This window comes from Schistocerca americana, chromosome 3, assembly GCF_021461395.2.
Source record: "Schistocerca americana isolate TAMUIC-IGC-003095 chromosome 3, iqSchAmer2.1, whole genome shotgun sequence".
NCBI classification, from domain to species: Eukaryota; Metazoa; Arthropoda; class Insecta; order Orthoptera; family Acrididae; genus Schistocerca; species Schistocerca americana.
In genome coordinates this window covers 444,500,107-444,519,381 of record NC_060121.1, presented here as the reverse complement: position 1 = coordinate 444,519,381, position 19,275 = coordinate 444,500,107, and the positions used below count along the sequence as shown (strand labels likewise).

Sequence of the window (19,275 nt, the reverse complement as noted above, 5' to 3'; positions counted from 1 at the left end):
AACACGGATGCGACCATCATGACCTGTAAACAGAAGATGGATTCATCCGAAAAAATGACGTTTTGCCATTCGTGCAACCAGGTTCGTCGTTGAGTACACGATCGCAGGCGCTCCTGTCTGTGATGCAGCGTCAAGGGTGTCCGCAGCCATGGTCTCCGAGCTGATAGTCCATGCTGCTGCAAACGTCGTCGAACTGTTCCTGCAGATGGTTGTTGTCTTGCAAACATCCCCATCTGTTGACTCAGGGATCGAGATGTGGCTGCACGATCCGTTACAGCCATGCGGATAAGATACCAGTCATCTCGACTGCTAGTGATACTAGGCCGTTGGGATCCAGCACTTCGTTCAGTATTACCCTCCTGAACCCACCGATTCCATATTCTGCTAACAGTCATTGGATCTCGACCAACGCGAGCAGAAATGTCGCGATACGATAAACCGTAATCGCAATAGGCTACAATCCGACCTTTATCAAAGTCGGAAAAGTGCTGGTACGCATTTCTCCTGCATACACGAGGCATCACAACATTGTTTCACCAGGCAACGCCGATCAACTGCTGTTTGTGTATGAGAAATCGGTTGGAAACGTTCCTCATGTCAGTACGTTGTAGGTGTCGCCACCGGCGCCAACCTTGTGTGAATGCTCTGAAAAGCTAATCATTTGCATATGACAGCATCTTCTTCCTGTCGGTTAAATTTCGCGTCTGTAGCACGTCATGGCCAGTAGTGTAGGATGGCCGGTGGCAGCCACACAGCACGCTCGCACTCGGAGCCATTTCATTAAATGATACTTTAGTAATTATTTATGTACTTGTTTGTCATTAACAAACTGAATTACTACTTGCATTAACAATGTTTTTGTTATTTTTTCCGTTATCATTTGGAATTAGTAGAAGCAATACGCGCCACCCTGAAGTTTCCCGCTCTGTGACAATTAGCAGGCGGGCAGGAGCTCGGCAAAGACGTACCTGCACGCCGACGAGGGCGCTGCAGATGCAGAGCTGTGAGCGCGGAGAGATGAAGGAGGGCCTGCGCGCCGAGCGCTTGCCCGCGTGGAAGATGCGCGCGATGCGGTTGGTTTTGGTGAGCAGCGCCGCGTACACCACGGTGAAGCAGAAGCCCGCGCCGAAGCGCTGCACGCCGCACACCACGTCTGTCGGCCGCAGCACCAGCGCGAACGTCACGCTGTAGCACAGCAGGATGCCTGCGGGCGGCGCCACAAACACACAGCTCAGTAAGCACTGAGGCGGCCGTTAAAAAAAGAAAAAAAATTTAGAAGAATAACGGTGATGTTTCTGTGAAATGATTGTTTCTCTAACTTCTTTTATTTATTACTTTTGCACAGATCATTTCACAAAAATTACGGCCATTTTTAATTTATTTTTTGCTTTTCAAGATTTCTTCAGAAAGCACGATTTATAATATATTTAAATATAGATCGGCACTCTATTATTAGAAAGAGTGTATAGGTTAACAGAAAATAGAGAAGCTTCAACTTATGCTGCAATTTGATATTTATTTAATTTTTTTCAACGTGAAAGAAACAACTCCACAATTTCTAAACCAACATACAAGGGTTGGAACTTTAATAGTGGAAACTATTTATTTACAGCTCGTACAAAATAGGTACGTGTTTCAAGTTTTACTGACCTTCAAAGTACACACCAGCATTGTATATAACACGTTGCCAGTGATATGGAAGTCGTAGGATACTGTTAGCGGTGCCAATTGTGTTGACAGTTCGAACGAAGCGGTCTGTTGCCCGACGAATTTGTAGCAGTTCTGAAGCGAATGCCGTGAAGTGTTTCCTTCAGATTAAAAAGTGTGTGCCTGACCGAGACGCGAACTCGGGACCTTTGCCTTTTGCGGGCAGGTGCCCTACCAACTTTTTTCTTTTTTTCCCTTTTTTGCTTTTTTGTTTTTTCTTTGTTTTTTGTTTTGTCTTTTTTTTTCTCTGCAAAAACAAAAAAAAAAAAAAAACAAAAAAAATCATTGTAAAACAAATCACAAATGTAAAGGAACAGGGATACAGGATGTTGTTTTTATTTATTTATTTATTTATTTTCCATACAGATCACTCTGTGAAAAGGGACATGTAGATCATTTCATGGTATTGTACGTGCATTATATATGGAACGGTGAGAGAAGCGTGAGGTTCATTATCAGCTGTCAAATGTGCACACCGACTGCACCCGGCACATCCCAACTGCGTGGGGGGTCGTGGAAGACTGCCTGAAGATAGTTGGCAAAGGTTTTCCGATAGTGTGACCATCTATGAACCTCATTGTGGGCTTGCTGCAAGAAATACCAAAAGTCGAGTCGCGACTTGGCAGCATCCCGATAGAGGTACGCGATCGTCCAACCTTTGACCCAGATGATCGAGTGTGATTTAGTCGCTGGAAAATAGTCACTCTCCGGATGTAAGAAGGAAGCAGGTGTAATATGTTGCGGGGTCACACGGAGGTAGCAAGCCACCATCTGTCTTCCTAGGAGCCATACGTCCTCCACTGCGATACAAGTTAAGCGGTGATGGTCGTCATCCACTTGGCGACATTTCGGGCACAGTGGAGTGTCTATTAGTCCAATTGCATGGAGTCGTTGGTTGGTGTTGAACTTGCCACAGGTGACAGAGAACCACAGTGCCCGAACAGAGGTAGGAAGGAATTTTTGGTGCACATGTCTCCAAATCTTCGGCCAATGCAACTTGGGGTATTTGAGTTCAATGACATTACGACTTATCCATCGTAGCAGCCAAACATAAAAATCCTTCGTGCATGGTGGTCTCGTGCGTGGAAGCTCGTCTCTGATATAACTAAGTTCCACGATAAATGTCGGTACATGCGCAAAATGTGACGTAATGTTGCCCACCGCCACCGGAGGTGTGAGGGACGCTGGAACTAGGAGATCCAGTAGGCGGGATGCAAGGGAATCACGCCCGCTACGCCATTGCTTGTACATTGTGGCTAGAAGGAGCGCCGTCGCTCGGCAGTGAACATTCGTAAGTCCGAGTCTCCCCTTGTCCGTAGGGAGCGTGAGCGTTGCGTATTGCACCTTGAGGGGCGATCCAGTCATCACAAAATAGCCTAGTGCTGATTGAAGCCGACGTCCGAGCGTGAGTGGTAGGGGCAGGATCTGCGAAATATGCACCATTCGATAAACCACATAAGTGTTCAGATACTCGACTCACTGCAAAGGATCAAGGCGCCGTAGGAGATGTTGTCGGACCATGGTACGTGTTGTCTGTAAAATACATCGGTAGTTAACTGCCGCAGTATGTTTTACAGATGAGGTAAAGTCTATGCCGAGATAGCGGAATCGTTGCACATAAGGAAACGGACTGATTTCTTCCGGCGTAAGGCCCCTTCCAACCGGCATTGCCGCCGATTTGTTCATGTTCACTGCACTACCCGCTGTCACACTGTGGTCCAACAACAGTTCAAGGACCGTCTTCACCTCTTCCGCAGAACGAACGAGCAGCAGGAGGTCGTCCGCATAGGCACGACATTTGAAGGTGTAGCCCCGCAGTTCCATCCCAGAAAGAGAATTTGTTAGCCTCCAAATTAATGGTTCCAACGCTATCACGAACAGCAGCATCGAAAGAGGGCAGCCCTGGCGAATGGATCGTCGAATTGAATGGGCCGTGCTATACACTCATTAACCTGTACCAAGGATTGTGCGCCCCGATAAATCCTTCTAATGAGACCAGTCAAACGGTCTGGAAATCCCATTTGTTCCAGTACAGCGTACAGATAGTTGTGGCGCACCTTATCAAAAGCACTGTCAAAATCAACCGCCACCATTGCCGCTTTAAGCCGGCACTCCTCCGCCAGCGCATCACATCACGGCATTCGCCAGTAGCTGTTTGCACATTCACCGATCCACCCGGTGTCGTCTGTTCTGGAGAGAGAACGCTACGAATTAACATACGACATCGGGACGTTAGCAACCATACAAAGATCTTATAGTCGGCATTAAGCAGGGTGATGGGGCGATAATGTGTGACGGTAATTCCTGGCTTCGGTTTATGTACTGACACCAAGAGGCCTTCCATAAACGCCGGTGGAATAGGCGCATCGGAATTTAACATCTCGTTGTACATTTCCGTCCATCGCGGTGCCATTTCGTTGCGAAATTCTCGATAAAATTCAGCAGGAAGTCCATCAGTGCCAGGGGACCGATTCAACGCACCCTTTGCGATCGCATCATGTACTTCCTCACAGCTAATGGCTTCCAGTAAGGTTCCCGCGGCTTCCACCGTCAGTGTACGGGAGACGCACGTGGCTATACGTTCGAGGTCATCGACAGGGCCTGCTTCTTCCCGATAGACGTGTTGGTAATGGTCGACGAATGCAGAGACAATGTCCGCTTGACGCGTCATTCTTCGGTCTTCGCGGGTAATTAATTCCCGTACCAAAACGCGTCGTCGGTGCTTTCGTTCATTCACGACGTGGTGCATGGAAGGAATCTCGTGCATTATCGTATCGTGACATCTGGCGCGCACCATGGTTCCCTGAAGATGTTTCCGAGCTAAAGCCACTAGTTTAGTTTTTATCCTTTTGCGTTCGATCCAGACGTCCTGTCCCGGCGGACCATCGTACAGGTCGCGCAGCGCTGCAAAATAAAAGTCGGTCGTACGGCGGCGCCATTCTGCCATCTCCCTGCTATATGAGATGAACGTACGGCGAAGCGCCGGTTTAGCACAAGTCAGCCACCAATCAAGCTTCGTCGCATACCTTCCAACCCTGCGCTCGCACATCGTCCATGTCTCAAGGATCCGGTGACGGCATTTAGGATCATGTAGATGTTGAATGTTTAATTTCCACGGGGCCTTACTGTTCCACACCTCTCTACGGCGAAGAAGCACCGTACAGATGTAAGCGCTGTGATCGGAAAATGCCAATGGCCAGCGTTCCGCGTCCTGGACATCATTTGCATGAGCCCGTGAGATATAAATGCGATCTAACCTGCTCGCCGAATGACTTGTCACATAGGTGTATCCCGCTGCATCTCCACGTCGTAATTCCCACGTGTCACTAAGTACAAGGTCGTTGACAACGATTCGCAACTCCTGGCTGATGTTTGCTTGCGGTCATTGGTCTTTTTGGCTGAGAACACAGTTGAAATCTCCACCAATTATTACAAATTCATAACGCCCATGGAAAAGTGGGGCAATGTCTTCTGCATAAAATCGCGCCCTTTCCCGCCGCCGATTGTTTCCCGACGGTGCATAAAGATTGATGATGCGTGTCCCATACGTCGTGAAAGAGATTCCCCTGGCCGACGGAAGGTAACACACGTTTTCCACTGGGAAGCCATCTCGCACGTAAACTGCCACCCCACTCCCATTGTGATCTCCATGTGACGAATAGGATTGGTAGCCTGCGATGTATGGGAGTGCAGCTGTGTGGACTTCCTGCAGCAAAGCAATATCCACGTCAGATGCCCAAATCGTTTCCTTCAGTAGGTGTATTTTGGCCGGCGAACGCACGTCATTTATATTTAATGTCGCAATACGGTTCGCATGGCGTTGAATCCCACTCTGTCGATGCGCAACAACATCTCCCTGCATCGGCGCCGGGGGCTGAGTTAGAAGACGTTCTCTCGCCCCTCTCCCTTCACCTTCAGCAATTATTAGGCCGTCTTCGTGAGTGCCTGCTGCCTCTGTATGACGTCCGGCGTCTCCTCAATACCGTCATACCACATCTTTGCAGGCAGTGATATATTCGTGTCCATTGCCACAGCATCTGCGTCGGGAAAGCCAACTGGTTGTGATTCCTCTTCAGCATCATCACGTCCCGGTACCGTCAATGTGACAGACCGCTGCGGATCTGATCGAACATTTTCCATTGCCTCATCCTGTTTCGTAGAGGCTGTTGTGTCTTCTTGGTCCACAGGCACATCGTCGTCGGGGCAAGGGGAGCCATCCCTAGGAGATGTCGTGCGACGACGCTGTTTCCTCCTTTTCGGGGAATGTTGTTTGCGTGATCTTCTTTCCGTGTCCTCAGATTGTAGGGAATCACGATGCCCGACAGAAAAGCATCCGTAGGAACAGAAAGTGTTTCGAGTCCCATCGTTGTACTTGGCGGGAGTTCGGTCGAAACTGATGTTGTCGTCACAGAGTGCATTCCAGACGGAACAGCATCCGTAGTGGCTGGAACTGCTTCGTGTACTATCGGTGTGCTTGGTGGGAGTTCGGTCTCATCTGATGTTGTCGCCGTAGATTGTATGCTCGATGGAGCAGCATCCTCTGTCATCCCGACGTCTGCTACAATGTTTCGGAGAGTGCCATCTTGATCTCCCACCGGGGTTGTGTCTTTTCGGTCATCAGCGGACGCAGTGAGGGCTTTGGCATAGGTGATCGGTAGTACTGTCAGCGCCGGCGACGGCTCCCGCACATCTGAAGGCAGTTGCGTAATCCGCCGTTGCATACAGTTCGACCTGAGGTGTCCCTCCTGGCCACAGCCAGAACATGTACGTGGTTGACCATCGTAAATCACCACCGCCCGACAACCAACAATTGTCAGATAGGACGGTACATGCTTCTGAAGATCAATAGTGATCTGTCGCACACCGTTAAGGACGGGGTATGTGGCGAATTGTTTCCAGCGTTCTGCTGTGTGACCTGTACCGTGCTGTATGGCTTAAAAGCCTCGATAACTTCGTCAGCCGGGAGCTCAAATGGCAGCTCAAAAACACGTTTTGTCCGTACACCCAGACCAGCATGTTCTACAGTTACCGTGCCGACATTCCCGTCACTATGGCAAAATCGGAGACCTGCTTTTGTCGCCTGTAGACTGCTCTCACACGCCGCGTCATTTACCATCTTAACATACACCGTGGGACTAACGATGGACAGATGAATTCCGACAATATCGTTTGGCGGTATCTTGACGTCCTCTCGAATGAATCGTTTCACTGCTAAAGCCTTTAGTCGTTGGTAGTCTTTGCAGAAATTGAATCATAATGTAGTTTTCCTGTACATGTTTGCCATGATCGTTGTTACTAGCCCGCGCGCAGACAAAGTCCACAAGTAAACAAACACTCGCACACGCCGCACAGGCGGAAGTATCGGACCTCCGCTTCGCACGGCCGCTAGCGCCGAACTGTCTATCTGAACACGACTCACGCCCCGTCCTCACAGCCTTAATTCCGCCAGTACCTCGTCAGCTCTTCATATCAGCGCACACTCCGGTGTAGAGCGAAAATTTTATTCTGTTTCCTTCAGTTTAGAGATCGAGTTGAACTCACGAGGGCTTAAGTCAGTGGAGTGCAGTGGGTGGTATAGCAATTAGCAACCCCATCAGTCAAACAAATCAGTAACAGCTTGCACTATACGTGCTTGAGCATTGTCCTGAAAAATGATGGTCAGATCCTGCAGAAAGTGTCTTTACTTCTGTCTCTATGCTGTTCACTTTTGGAACACAACCTGCGACCAGCTTAGAGACAGAAGTGATGACACTTTCTGCAGGACTGGCCATAATTTCGCACGACAATGCTCAAGCACGTACAGTGCAAGTTTTTACTGATTTGTTTGACTGATGGGGCTGCTAAGTGCCATACCACCTACTGCACTCCCCTGACTTAAGCCCTCGTGAGTTCAGCTCGATTTCTAAACTGAAGCAAACACTTCACGGCATTCGCTTCAGAACTGCTACAAATTCGCCGCTCGAACTGTCAACACAACTGGCACTGCTAAGAGTATCCCACGACTGCCACGTCGCTGGCAATGGGTTATCACAGTCCTGGTGACTACTCTGAAGGTCAGTGAAACTTAGAAACACGTATCTATGTTGTACGAGCTGTAAATAAATCCAACCCTTGTATATTTTTACAGCTAAGCCTTGAAGAGATGAACTTTTGACATTTCGTTTACATAGTTAGCAACTTCCGTTCGTGAAATATTTTAAATTTTTCCTCAAATCGCTAATTAAGTTTTAGTTAATAGCTCTCATTACTTTCGCGCCTTTCTTTTCTTTTTTGTAAGACTGGTCCACGTTCGAATTCAATGAGCTGTGCTGACCAACCTATTCTTCTCTTACAGTTTCACTACTGATGACACAATACTCCCCGCCTCCTTTCACACTGGTGGGTCCGCCACTTGTTACATACCGTGATCAGCGATCAGTTCTACATTACACTGCGGTGTCTGCATCTGCATACTTCCCAGCAGTTAGTGTATGCTGGATGTCTCTTCTGAAAGTTGTCAGGCACATTTTCTCTGATGTTTCGGCAGATATCTGTAAATTTAGTTTGTGCATTGTGTGACTGCAGTCAGTCAAAACAAGTACTGCTCATCGTGTCTCTCATGCGACGGCCAGTCTTGACCTTAAGCGTAGGTTTGTTTCCTGTTACAGACAAAATGATTTTTAAAGCGGCATTTTACGAGCCCATTCGATACAGAGGCCTGTAATTATCCTATCGCGATATGGATCTGTAATAACAAGTAAAACATGGAGAATCACCAGTACTTAAGCAGCGACTCGAGTACTGCCTTGGCCCACGGTGATTGTCACAGCCTTGCGGCAGTGCTACTCAGCCACTGCTGGAATACTGGTTACTCTCTGCTCGGTTAGCTGTGCGGTCTAACGTACGGATTTCTGGGCTGGGAAGGAGCGCCTGGTCCCCGGCACGAATCCGCCCAGCGGACCTGGGTCGAGGTCCAGTGAGCCGGACAGTCTGTGGATGGTTTTTAGGCGGTTTTCCATCCGCCTCGCCGAATGCGGGCTGGTTCCCCTTATTCCGCCTCAGCTACACTACGTCGGCGATTGCTGTGCAAACAAGTTCTCCACGTACACGTGCACCACCATTACTCAAACATAGGGCTACACTCGTCTGGTGTGAGACGTTCCACGGAGGGGGTCCACCGGGGGCCGAACCGCACAATAACGCTGAAAGAGTGGTTCGGTGTAGGGCGGCGGAGGGGTGAAGTGGACTGCGGTAGTCGTCGTGGGGTTGTGGACCACTGCGGCTGCGGCGAGGACGGAGCATCTTCGTCGTTTCTACGCCCCCGGTTAACTTACAATACTATACAATACTGGTTATTCTCTGTGTTTACTGTTCCTGTTAATGCACGTCGATTAAACGAATATCGCACTCGACTAATGTGGGACCGATCTATTGAATGGGCAGGCAAAAGTCCGCTTTTTAGTATGTAACGGAAATGGAACTTACGCTTTCCAGTGACAACGAGCTTCGCATGAAACATGTGTTGTATTTGTTTGGGCCGACTCCACATATACAGTGCAAAAACAAAAATTGAAAATACAAGTCCATTCTTTCAAAGAAGAAAACAGCAACCAGCCACTATTGATAACGCAGTTCATTTGCACGAATAGCGCCGTAACCGGTTTATAACCGACAGATTCATCTTCTAAAGGATGTTCACGTCAAGACGCACATTAGTTAAAGTTTAAATAAGATTTTAGCTTTCCCCTTTGTGGTGAAAGATTCTTGAGATTGCGGTGGCCTACATAAAAAAATGATTTCAGAAACGACCTGTTGAAACATAATTTTTTTCATAACGCTTGAACACAGTGTAAACAAATCATTATCACTGGGGTCCTGTAGTTATATTTTACTCCCATCGAATCTCAAGTCGTTTTGTTGTTATAGATTGCAGCAATCAGTCGTCCTTTTTAAATTTTATTATGCAGATCCAGATTCTGGCTAGAAGCTAGCCATTCTCAATGCTAAGAATACAAAGAGTACATAGCCAGATGATGTCATAAAAAGTTACAAGTATTGGCTTAACTCATATGATTCGCATATCACATACCACTATTATTTTCGCTCAATGCATGTCAGTCCCTGTTGATCGGGCTTCACCTAAAGTTCGTTGAATACTGCTGTTTGCGGAAGGCCATGTAACCAACCGATGTATTCTCCACACAGCCTGCCTTCTGCAAACAGTAGTAATCAATGAACTGCACGTGAAGCCCGATCAACAGGGACTGACATGCATTAAGTGAAAATAATAGTGGTATGTAATATACAAACCATATTAGTTAAGCCATTACTTGTAACTTTTTATGACATCATCTGAGTATGTACTTCTTGTATTCTTAGCATAGTGAATGGCTAGCTTCTAGGCGAAATCTGGATCTGCATGATGAAATTTAAAAAGGACGACTGATTGCTGAAATCTATAATTTGCAAGTCGATATAACAGTCACTGAGTGCAACCGCTTTCCGAATGGAAGGTAACCTGATATGCGGTATTTGTTTGATTTGCGTATAGCCGTTTGCATAAAGTCACACAAACACGCACCAGAGATGGCGATATCACAAGTACAACAATCCCCAAGAAATCTTTCAGAGATATTATAATATATACAATGATCTGACAGTAGAAAATTTAGATAAGTTAACCTTTCAATTAGGCATCAAGTGTTAATGCAATTTCTAGTGTCGTAATATTTATTTATTTCTCACCGTTTATTTTATTTTCTGTGTATACTATAATATTTACATAATAATATTTACTTAATATCATTTAAGTTACATTTCCCAGCAAACTGGTTGCTGCATTTGTTAACTCTATTTGTAATTAATGCTCTTTGATTTTAAATGAATACAAAATAAGCTTCATTCTTTGTAAATTTTCTACTGTCAGATCAATGTAGATATAAATTCTCTCTCTCTGACAGAGAATTTCCTTGGCACTTATTGTGCTTGTAATATCGCCATCTTTGTGCACATTTTCCCATTTGGTGAAAACTTTTTGCTGTGTGCAAAGCCCTTGTAAAACTTTCTATTCTTCCCGAGGGCCCGCAATTGCGGGATATTTTCAACCTTCGGTAGGACGCCGTTGTGGTGGTAAGAGTTTGTTAAGTAGAAGTGTATTGTCGTTTTTAAGGCCACAACTCGAACATTATTTATCAGGGGATGTAATATTTGATAGTCGTAATTGTACTGTCCACACATTCCAATTAACCTAAAAAAAAGAAAAAAAACAGGAGAAGAGTTGTGCAGAGTTTAATTGCACAAATAAATTCCCATAAATGATTCAACATTCTTTTTCAAAGGTTCATCAATGTTTTTAGGTGTTTCGTATGCTAATGCACTTCCATAATAATCGTGTTAATATAATAAACGTGCATTTAATTAAAGGTTTCCTATTTCGAAACCACAGCTTTTAGAAAAAATGGTTAAATGCTGTGAGAAGACAAGGTTTCCGAGTGACAGAAAACGATTTAGATTGGGAACATTTCGGGATTGGTTGTCTCCTTCTGAAGTGTATAAATTGCAGAAGGCTGAAACATGATGCTGTTCCATCTGTCGTTCCTTTTCTGAACCATATATAGCAGAAAGTGAAATATATTTGTAAATCATAGGGCCTACCTTTCATTAGCTATAGAACTTTAAAGACATTCAAGTGTAAGCAGGAGGAGAGTACGTTAACCACCACAATAGCCGCTCTTCAATTTCTTCACTATTCACCACAGAACACAGAACACTTACGGGATGATGGGACCTTGTGTGTGTAAGGTAAGGGGGGGGGGGGCATGCTACATGGAATGTGGTTACACAAAAATCAAAGAAGTGCACATATGTTCTAAGGTATTTCGTGGATACAAGCTTACAATATTTAAAGAAGTTTGACGCGGGATTTCCGACGTCAGTCAAATATAATCACAATAATCAATATTAAAGATTTGTTTACATCGTATTCGAAGGATAGTTACGTTTGCACTATATAGCAGTGCCTGAGCGTCGTTCTTCTTAACAACACAGGCACTGCAATATTGTTTGTATCCGCCAATACCAAGACGCGACTTTGAACTGGAATTTCCTCCCCTGTACGGGGATCACATAATGCGTGTACGAGTACAGGCTGTGACGCAGGAACGACTATATGTGGAGGAGGAGCAGGATGAGATTAATGTTTAACGTTCCGGGGACAACGAGATCATTAGGGATGGAGCACAAGCTCGGAACTGCTATATAGTGTAAACGTATCTGTACTTCGAATACAGTGTAAACAAATCTTTAATATCGATTGTTGTGATTATATTTGACTCACGTCGGAAATCCCGTGTTAAATTTCTTGAAATATTGTAAGCTTGTATCCACGAAATACCTTAGAACATATGTGCACTTCTTTGATTTTTGTGTAGCCACATTGCATATAGCACCCCCCCCCCTCCTTACACACACACACACACACACACACACACACACACACACACACAAGGCCCCATGATTCCGTAAGTGTTCTGTGGTGAATAGCGAAGAAATTGAAGAGCGGCTATTGTGGTGGTTAACGTACTCTCCTCCTGCTTACACTTGAATGTCTTTAAAGTTCTATAGCTAAAGAAAGGTAGGCCCTATGATTTACAAATATATTTCACTTTCTGCTGTATATGGTTCGGAAAAGGAAAGACAGATGGAACAGCACCATGTTTCAGACTACTGTAATTTGTACTGTTCAGAAGGAGACAACCACTCCCGAAATGTTCCGAATCGAAGTGGTTTTCTGTCAGTCGAAATCCTTGTCTTCTCACAGCATTTAACAATTTTTCTGAAAGCTGTGGTTTCGAAACAGGAAACCTGCACGATTATTATATTAACACGTTGTAGACACAGTTATTATGGAAGTGCTTTAGCATTCGAAACATCTAAAAACATCGACGAACCTTTGAAAAATAATATTGAACCTTTTATCGAATTTATTTGTACAACTAAACGCTGCACAACTCTTCACCTGGTTTTTTTCAGGTTAATTGGAATGTGTGGACAGTACGATTACGACTATCAAATATTGCATCCCCTGATATATAATGTTCGAGCTGTGTCCTTAAAAGCCACAATACACTTCTACTTAACAAACTCTTACCACCACAACGGCGTCCAACCGAAGACAAAGAAGGAAAGCGGCCGTGTCCTTTCGAAGGAACCATCCCGGCATTTGCCTTAAACAATTTAGGGAAATCACGGAAAACCTACATCAGGATGGCCGGACGCGGGTTTGAACCTTCGTCCTCCCGAATGTGAGTCCAGTGTGCTAACCACTCCGCTACCCCACTCAGTGCGACATATAGAAATTCGTGTTTGGCCTGAGTGCTGCACCTATGGCCATAGCAGTTAAGGCGACCGTTCGCCTAAAGTGAGATGGTTCGAGTCACAGTCTGGCACAAATATTTACTGTCGTAATTCTCTTATACAACTGATGGTTGTTCGTATTCTAAACTGCGAATATATTTCATGTAGTGACCATTAAATAGGTCCTTTTGCGGCGCAGGACGTTACTTTCTTATAGCACTGCCAGTGTCCAGCAATGTTCATTTGTCTAGCTAAACGCTGTAGTAGAAAATACTAGACCACTACTGTCTACTGCAGGTCGGAACATACATAGAATTGTCCGGTAAACGGGATGTGACTAGCTACTGAAATGAAAGTTTTAACTTGGCAATGTAAATTTTCAGGTGTATTTTTTCGATAAAGATCACAGTTAATACCGCCAAGTCCATACTAAGTGGCAAGACAATGTAAAGTTCACACCCACACCACAATCACATACGTAGCCAGTTTATGGTATTTACACCCGTTACCGAAGTTGATAGAGTTCACCGGATCGTTTAGTTATGAAAATGCTCGCTCAAATGTTGTGCACTCTGCTCTACACGTAATACCTGTTCCAGTCTTAGATCGCACAACACGCCACGTTTGACTGTTAGTCAAAAGCAATAATTTTGATATTCCGTCCAAAATTCCACACGATTTCCACTATACCGTTCACTTAAATACGACTTTGTACTACTTCGCGAACTCGTAATTAGCATTTTTCCGCGATTTTACAATACTTTCGTCAGAGCTGCTTTCAATGAGATGTTACTAGTTCGAACCCTCAGCCCCGACTCCCCTAGATCACACCAAAGGCTTTGTTCCCAGTATAGATTGGCTCGAGCCTGCATTTTTCTGATTGGCTGATATCGCAAACAGCAAATCAGGTTGCAGTATTATCCCGCGCTAACCCGCGCTTTACTTCAATGACCAATCATAGTAAAACATTTCTTTCTACGGCAATTCCTAAATAAATAAATTTAGAAAAGTATCGAATATAAAATTACTCCTTCGAAATTACCGATTAATTTGTGTTCTATTCACGATTTATTAGTACCATAAACTGACTGCACATTTAATTATAGTAAATCCCCTGTATAGTTTAACTGGTACTTCGTGAATAAAGAAAACAATTTTCATTTACTTCTGTTCTTCTTCACTCATACAACACTCACACTGCTAATACTACGCATATAAAACTATTATAATTATGCAAATACATTAAATATTAATCAAACATAACTTTACAACATTGTTTTGACTACGACTGCTAACACTGTCCGTCAACTGCGGACCTCTGCCGCCTACTAGTACAACTACGTGCAGCTCTGTAACTCAGGTCCATGACAGCTGGTGACTTCTGTCGATGACTCATGCCTATAACGATATCGTCCTAACAAGTGACAGTAGCGATGCGAAGGCGCTACGCCTCACTTTCTAACATCGTTTTTTAGTGTCAGGCACAGTGGGAATTAAAGTTCCAAAAACTTATGTAAACTTCAACAAATGTGCATCTTGACGTGAAGAGCCGCTTGAAGATGAACCTGTCGATTCGAAACCAGTTACGGTGCTACTTGTGCAAATTAATAGCTTTATCAATAGTGGCTGGTTCCTGGCTTCTTTTTTGAAAGAATCATCATAGCCATTGTCTCAAAATAACAGTTTTCGACGAAATGGCATGAAATCAAAAATACCTGCCGATGCGCCAGACGACTCTGACTAGAGACACCCTGTGTGCGGCAGGTAGCTGGTAATAATGAGAGCCAGCGCCGGCACGCACCTGTGAGCAGGACGTAACTGAGCTCGCGGCCCGAGGCGCGCACCACGGGCGTGTCGTTGTGGCGCGCGAAGACGCCGGCGACGAAGAGCGTGACGAGGACGCCCGTGGCGGACAGCGACATGGCGCCGATGGCCCAGCCGCTGCTGGCGCGCAGGAACACCTCGGGGATGTCGCGGCAGCGCGTGCGCGCCGTGTCGGGGGTCGTGCCCAGCGGGCACATCAGGCACTGCGTCTCGTCCGTCGGGTGCCGGATCTGTATCCACACATACACCTGTCACTGGAGGGGGGGGGGGGGGGGACTGCTCTCCGTTGGCGGCGTGGTCTGTCTTGAGAGAACAATGTGTTTCCCAAGTAACATTTCCTCCTGACTACCTGCAAGGACTCATTTTTTTCCACTTTATTGTTGTTTCACTCCCTCGCTTTATATGGGCGGGGGTTGGAGAATGTCAGCGGCACGGGCTTCCTGCTCTACAGACAAACTGTTTAAAAACACACAGTGGTGAACAATATCCACTGCCTGACAAAAAATGTGAAGTACCTAGAAGGGGAGGAGGGTGTGAAATGAAATTTCATCGGTTGAAAGGGTATGTGAAGTTATAGTGGTTACAATTTACTATGAACTTGGCAGTATGCGCCCATTTGCCAGTGTGATATTGCACCCTCCCTGGCCTGGATGAGTTCACATATTCGATTGGGAAGATCATCCTAAAGCCGTTATATTCATTCCTGAGGCAAGCTGGCTCACTAATATTGTAACTGCTCCTTGATATCATGTATACTGGCACTGGGACAGAGTTGACGTCCAAACTGGTCCCACACATGCTCCATCAGGAGCAGATCTCGTGGTCTTGCTGATAGGGAGTCCTGGTGAAGAATGGAACCACAGAACCACAGAACTGTCGCATGACAAGTAACATATGAGGAAAAAGGTTAGCTGTGAGATACCCGTTGTGCCATCAGTGATCAGAGTTTCCTTAATCACTACCAGCGGTGACCTGAGGGCATACAAGATGGCTCCCCACACCATAACGTCAACATTAACGTCATTGTGCGTCTCCAAAGCACTGGAAGAATGGAACTTCATCGCGATCGCCGTCACATCCACTGCCGATGGTCATTCTGCACATTACAGAGCCGCGGTAGACCTATGATCGCAATGTGAAGCACTTCATCAGCGTTTCATCCTTCCTGGTCATAGCACCACTCCAAACGCTAACCCTAGTCTATGGATGCAGCGTTAATTGCCCAGTGCAGTTGCTCCTAGTCTCCGATCAATGGTGCAAGATGTCACAGAATCTTGGAGGGAGTGCATTAGTTATTCTCGAATGACAGGTGCAGATTTGACAGGGTTACGTAGTGCTTGGTGCACAGTATGGTGATGATCCCTTCTGGTGGTTAGACGTGGTCAACTGGAACCTTCGATGATGACTATGCCTGCCCTTACGTTCCCATGAAGTCCAAAATCGGGCCACTGTCACAGCTCAATGCCTCACAAATGTGGATACTGCACGGTTCTACCAGACAGCTAAATGGAGACTATGATGCCCCTTTGAAAATTCTGTAAGCTGTTGATAAGACTGTGTCACAAGAGTGTGTAGTATCTGACGTGTCCTACACAATCATCACTCAACATCCGACGCTGTTCACGCCCCTTATACACTGATCAGCCAGAACATTATGACCTACTATAGATATAAACCCGTCCAGGCTATAGCGGCATCACTTGGCGAAGAATGACTGCTAGCCAGACGTATGCTCGGTGTATGTAGTATCAGTAAGCGTGCTGTCGGTATGTAGAATGGGGAAGGCTGAGTTTGACCGAGGGCAGATTGTGATGGCCAGGAGGCTCGGCAGCAGCATTTCGCAAACTGCATGACTTTCCGGGTGTTCGAGGAGTGCTGAGGTGAGTATTTTCAGCACGTGGCGAAGCCGAGGTGAAACCACGTCCGGACGACGTGAGGTTGGGTGGCCACCCCTCATTACAGATGTCGGACGTCGCAGGCTCGGCACTGGTGGCGAACTGTTGACTGTGGTGCAACTAACATCAGACTTTAATGCTGGACTGAGAACTAGTGTGTCTGAACACACAATGCACCAAACACTCCTAACGATGGGCCTCCGCAGCCAATGACTTGTGCATGTGCCAACGTTAACTCCACGACACCAGCAACTACAAGTGAAATGGTCACATGACCATCGGCACTGGACGTTGGCGCAGTGACAGAGCATTGAATGGTCTGATGAATCCCGATACCTTCTTCATCATGCTGATGGGAGGGCGCGAATCCCTCATCTCCCAGGGGGAACAGCTCCTTGACACCTGTACTGCGCGCCAGAGACAAGCTGGCAGCAGCTCCATTAGGCTCTGGGGAACATTCACGTGGTCATGCATGGGTCCAGTGGAGCTCGTGCAAGGCACCATGACAGCCAAGGAGTATTGTACATTGATTGCAGACCACGTATACCCCTTTATGGATCAAGTGGATAAAGTTTCCCGATGGTAGCGGCATTTTTCAACAAGGTAATGCGCCATGTCACAAGGCCAGGAGTGTGATGAAGTGATTCGAGGAAGACAGTGGAGAGTTCCAGTTGAAGTGCTGGTCTCCCAACTCGTAAGATCTGAGCCCGTTCGAACACATCTAGGATGTGACTGAATGTGGTGCCAGAGCTCATCGCCCCTCTCCCCGGAATTTACGGGAATTAGGTGACTTGTGCGTGCAGATGTAGTTCCAACTCCGTCCAGCGACCTCATTGTTTCCATGCCACGATGCATTGCCGGTGCTAGATGATGATGTTTGGTTTATGGGGCGCTCAAATGCGCGGTTATCAGCGCCCGTACAGATTCCCAACCTTTGCTCAGCCCAACCTCGCCACTTTCATGAATGATGATGAAATGATGAGGACAACACAAACACCGAGTCATCTCGAGGCAGGTGAAAATCCCTGACCCCGCCGGGAATCGAACCTGGGACCCCGTGCTCGGGGCCGCCCCCTATGTTACCGAGAATTGCAACTCTGATCATTTACATACACGCCAATGGTATGTACATGTACAAAATTACATTCACATCTGATCATGTTTTCAGGGTTCTTAACGTTTTTGTCAGACAGTGTAATAAAATGGTAAAGCATTTACAAATATTCTTAAAATATGTAAAAATTTGAGTTTTGTGCATGGTAATGCATGTACTCGCTGTATGGAACTGTGGCGAGAGCAAGAATGTCTGTGTTCTTTCAGCTCGCCTATTTCGCGTCCTGTTGTAGCTCCCTCTAATATCTCCCCTCCCAGTTCGGCAACACCCCTCAATGTCACCTGCACACCTCTGTTTAGCACTTTAAAAATGTACATGTACAGAGACAATCCATGATCGACTTCTAGGCAGCTGTGGGCACGCCACAACTCGACCTTGTAGAGCTGAGTAGCTCTACATTGCTGCTCTAGAGTCTGTTTGTGGTCATGCAGAACCTGAGGGGTTTGGAAGCCGTTGCGTGCTCTTAGGCGCCTAGAATCGGTTATGAGTTGTCACTATATAGGCCCAGTTTTAAAGTGCTCAACGAAGATGTACGCGTGGCATCGAGGGTTTCGTTGGATTGGAGGATCTTAGAGGGACCCTTTGCCATTTTATTCACCCACGTATGAATGTTTGTGCGATACAGGAGGACTGGAAAAGCGTGTACACCCTTTGCTATATCAGGTCACTCTCAAATTTCGTCGAAAGTGTTTAACTCCCCCTAGTACTTCCACCCCGTATATCTGAGAAAATATTGCAGTCGCACTACACTTCAAAAGGGTCAGATCAATGGGTTTGCAGCCCTACTATGTCGTCAGAGAAGGAATGAATAGTCTAGAAGGTGTGAGCAGTGGCAAAGATTGTTAAGAACGTCGTTCTGTTGCACATCTCTATGCAGATTGTCGTTTTCAATTGTGGAATGTGTGTAAATGAACGTCTCAAGGGAAGGGGTGGTTTCATCGACGCTCTTTGTCACTTCCTGAAGCCTAGTGGCATTAAGCAGAATTTTGGTGCCAATGTGGCATCATTAACGCACCTTACGCCGCAAATGATCTCCTGAGCTTTAGCCTTTTTTTGGCGTGTAGCGACTACTTGCTGTTTGAAGCGTCCCCCAGCAAGAGGGTGATAACGCAGAGTGCAATATTTCTGCCGCATTACAGAGGTAGCTTGGAGGCACCACTCAGGTGAATTTCAAACATGAGCCGCAATGGAGGAAAATGATGGGGTCTAAAAAAATGACCCTTTCTTTAAGAAGGGAGACGATGTTACGAGAAATGAAATTAGTATTAAACTTACCATCAAAATTAGGGACCACGTAGTACAAGAAACGATTGCTAACTTAAAAGTAAAATAATTCATTAAGGACGAAGTAAGTAGGTGGTCAGGAGCAGCCTAGCACATGCAGAGAAGGTATTCCTCCCC

General features: G+C 46.0%; 1 protein-coding gene across 1 annotated transcript in view; it reads right to left on the bottom strand.

Moving 5' to 3' along the window:
• LOC124606783 (metabotropic glutamate receptor 4-like) overlaps positions 1–19,275 on the bottom strand; it is a gene marked incomplete at its 3' end in the record, with an annotated part of 1,427,722 nt that overhangs the window by 98,034 nt on the left and 1,310,413 nt on the right. The window contains exons 10-11 of the mRNA XM_047138846.1: positions 14,843–15,095; positions 969–1,204 (exon numbers count right to left, since the gene is read on the bottom strand). Of these exons, the coding sequence (XP_046994802.1) occupies positions 969–1,204; positions 14,843–15,095 (489 nt within the window). The remainder of the gene's footprint in view (positions 1–968; positions 1,205–14,842; positions 15,096–19,275) is intronic.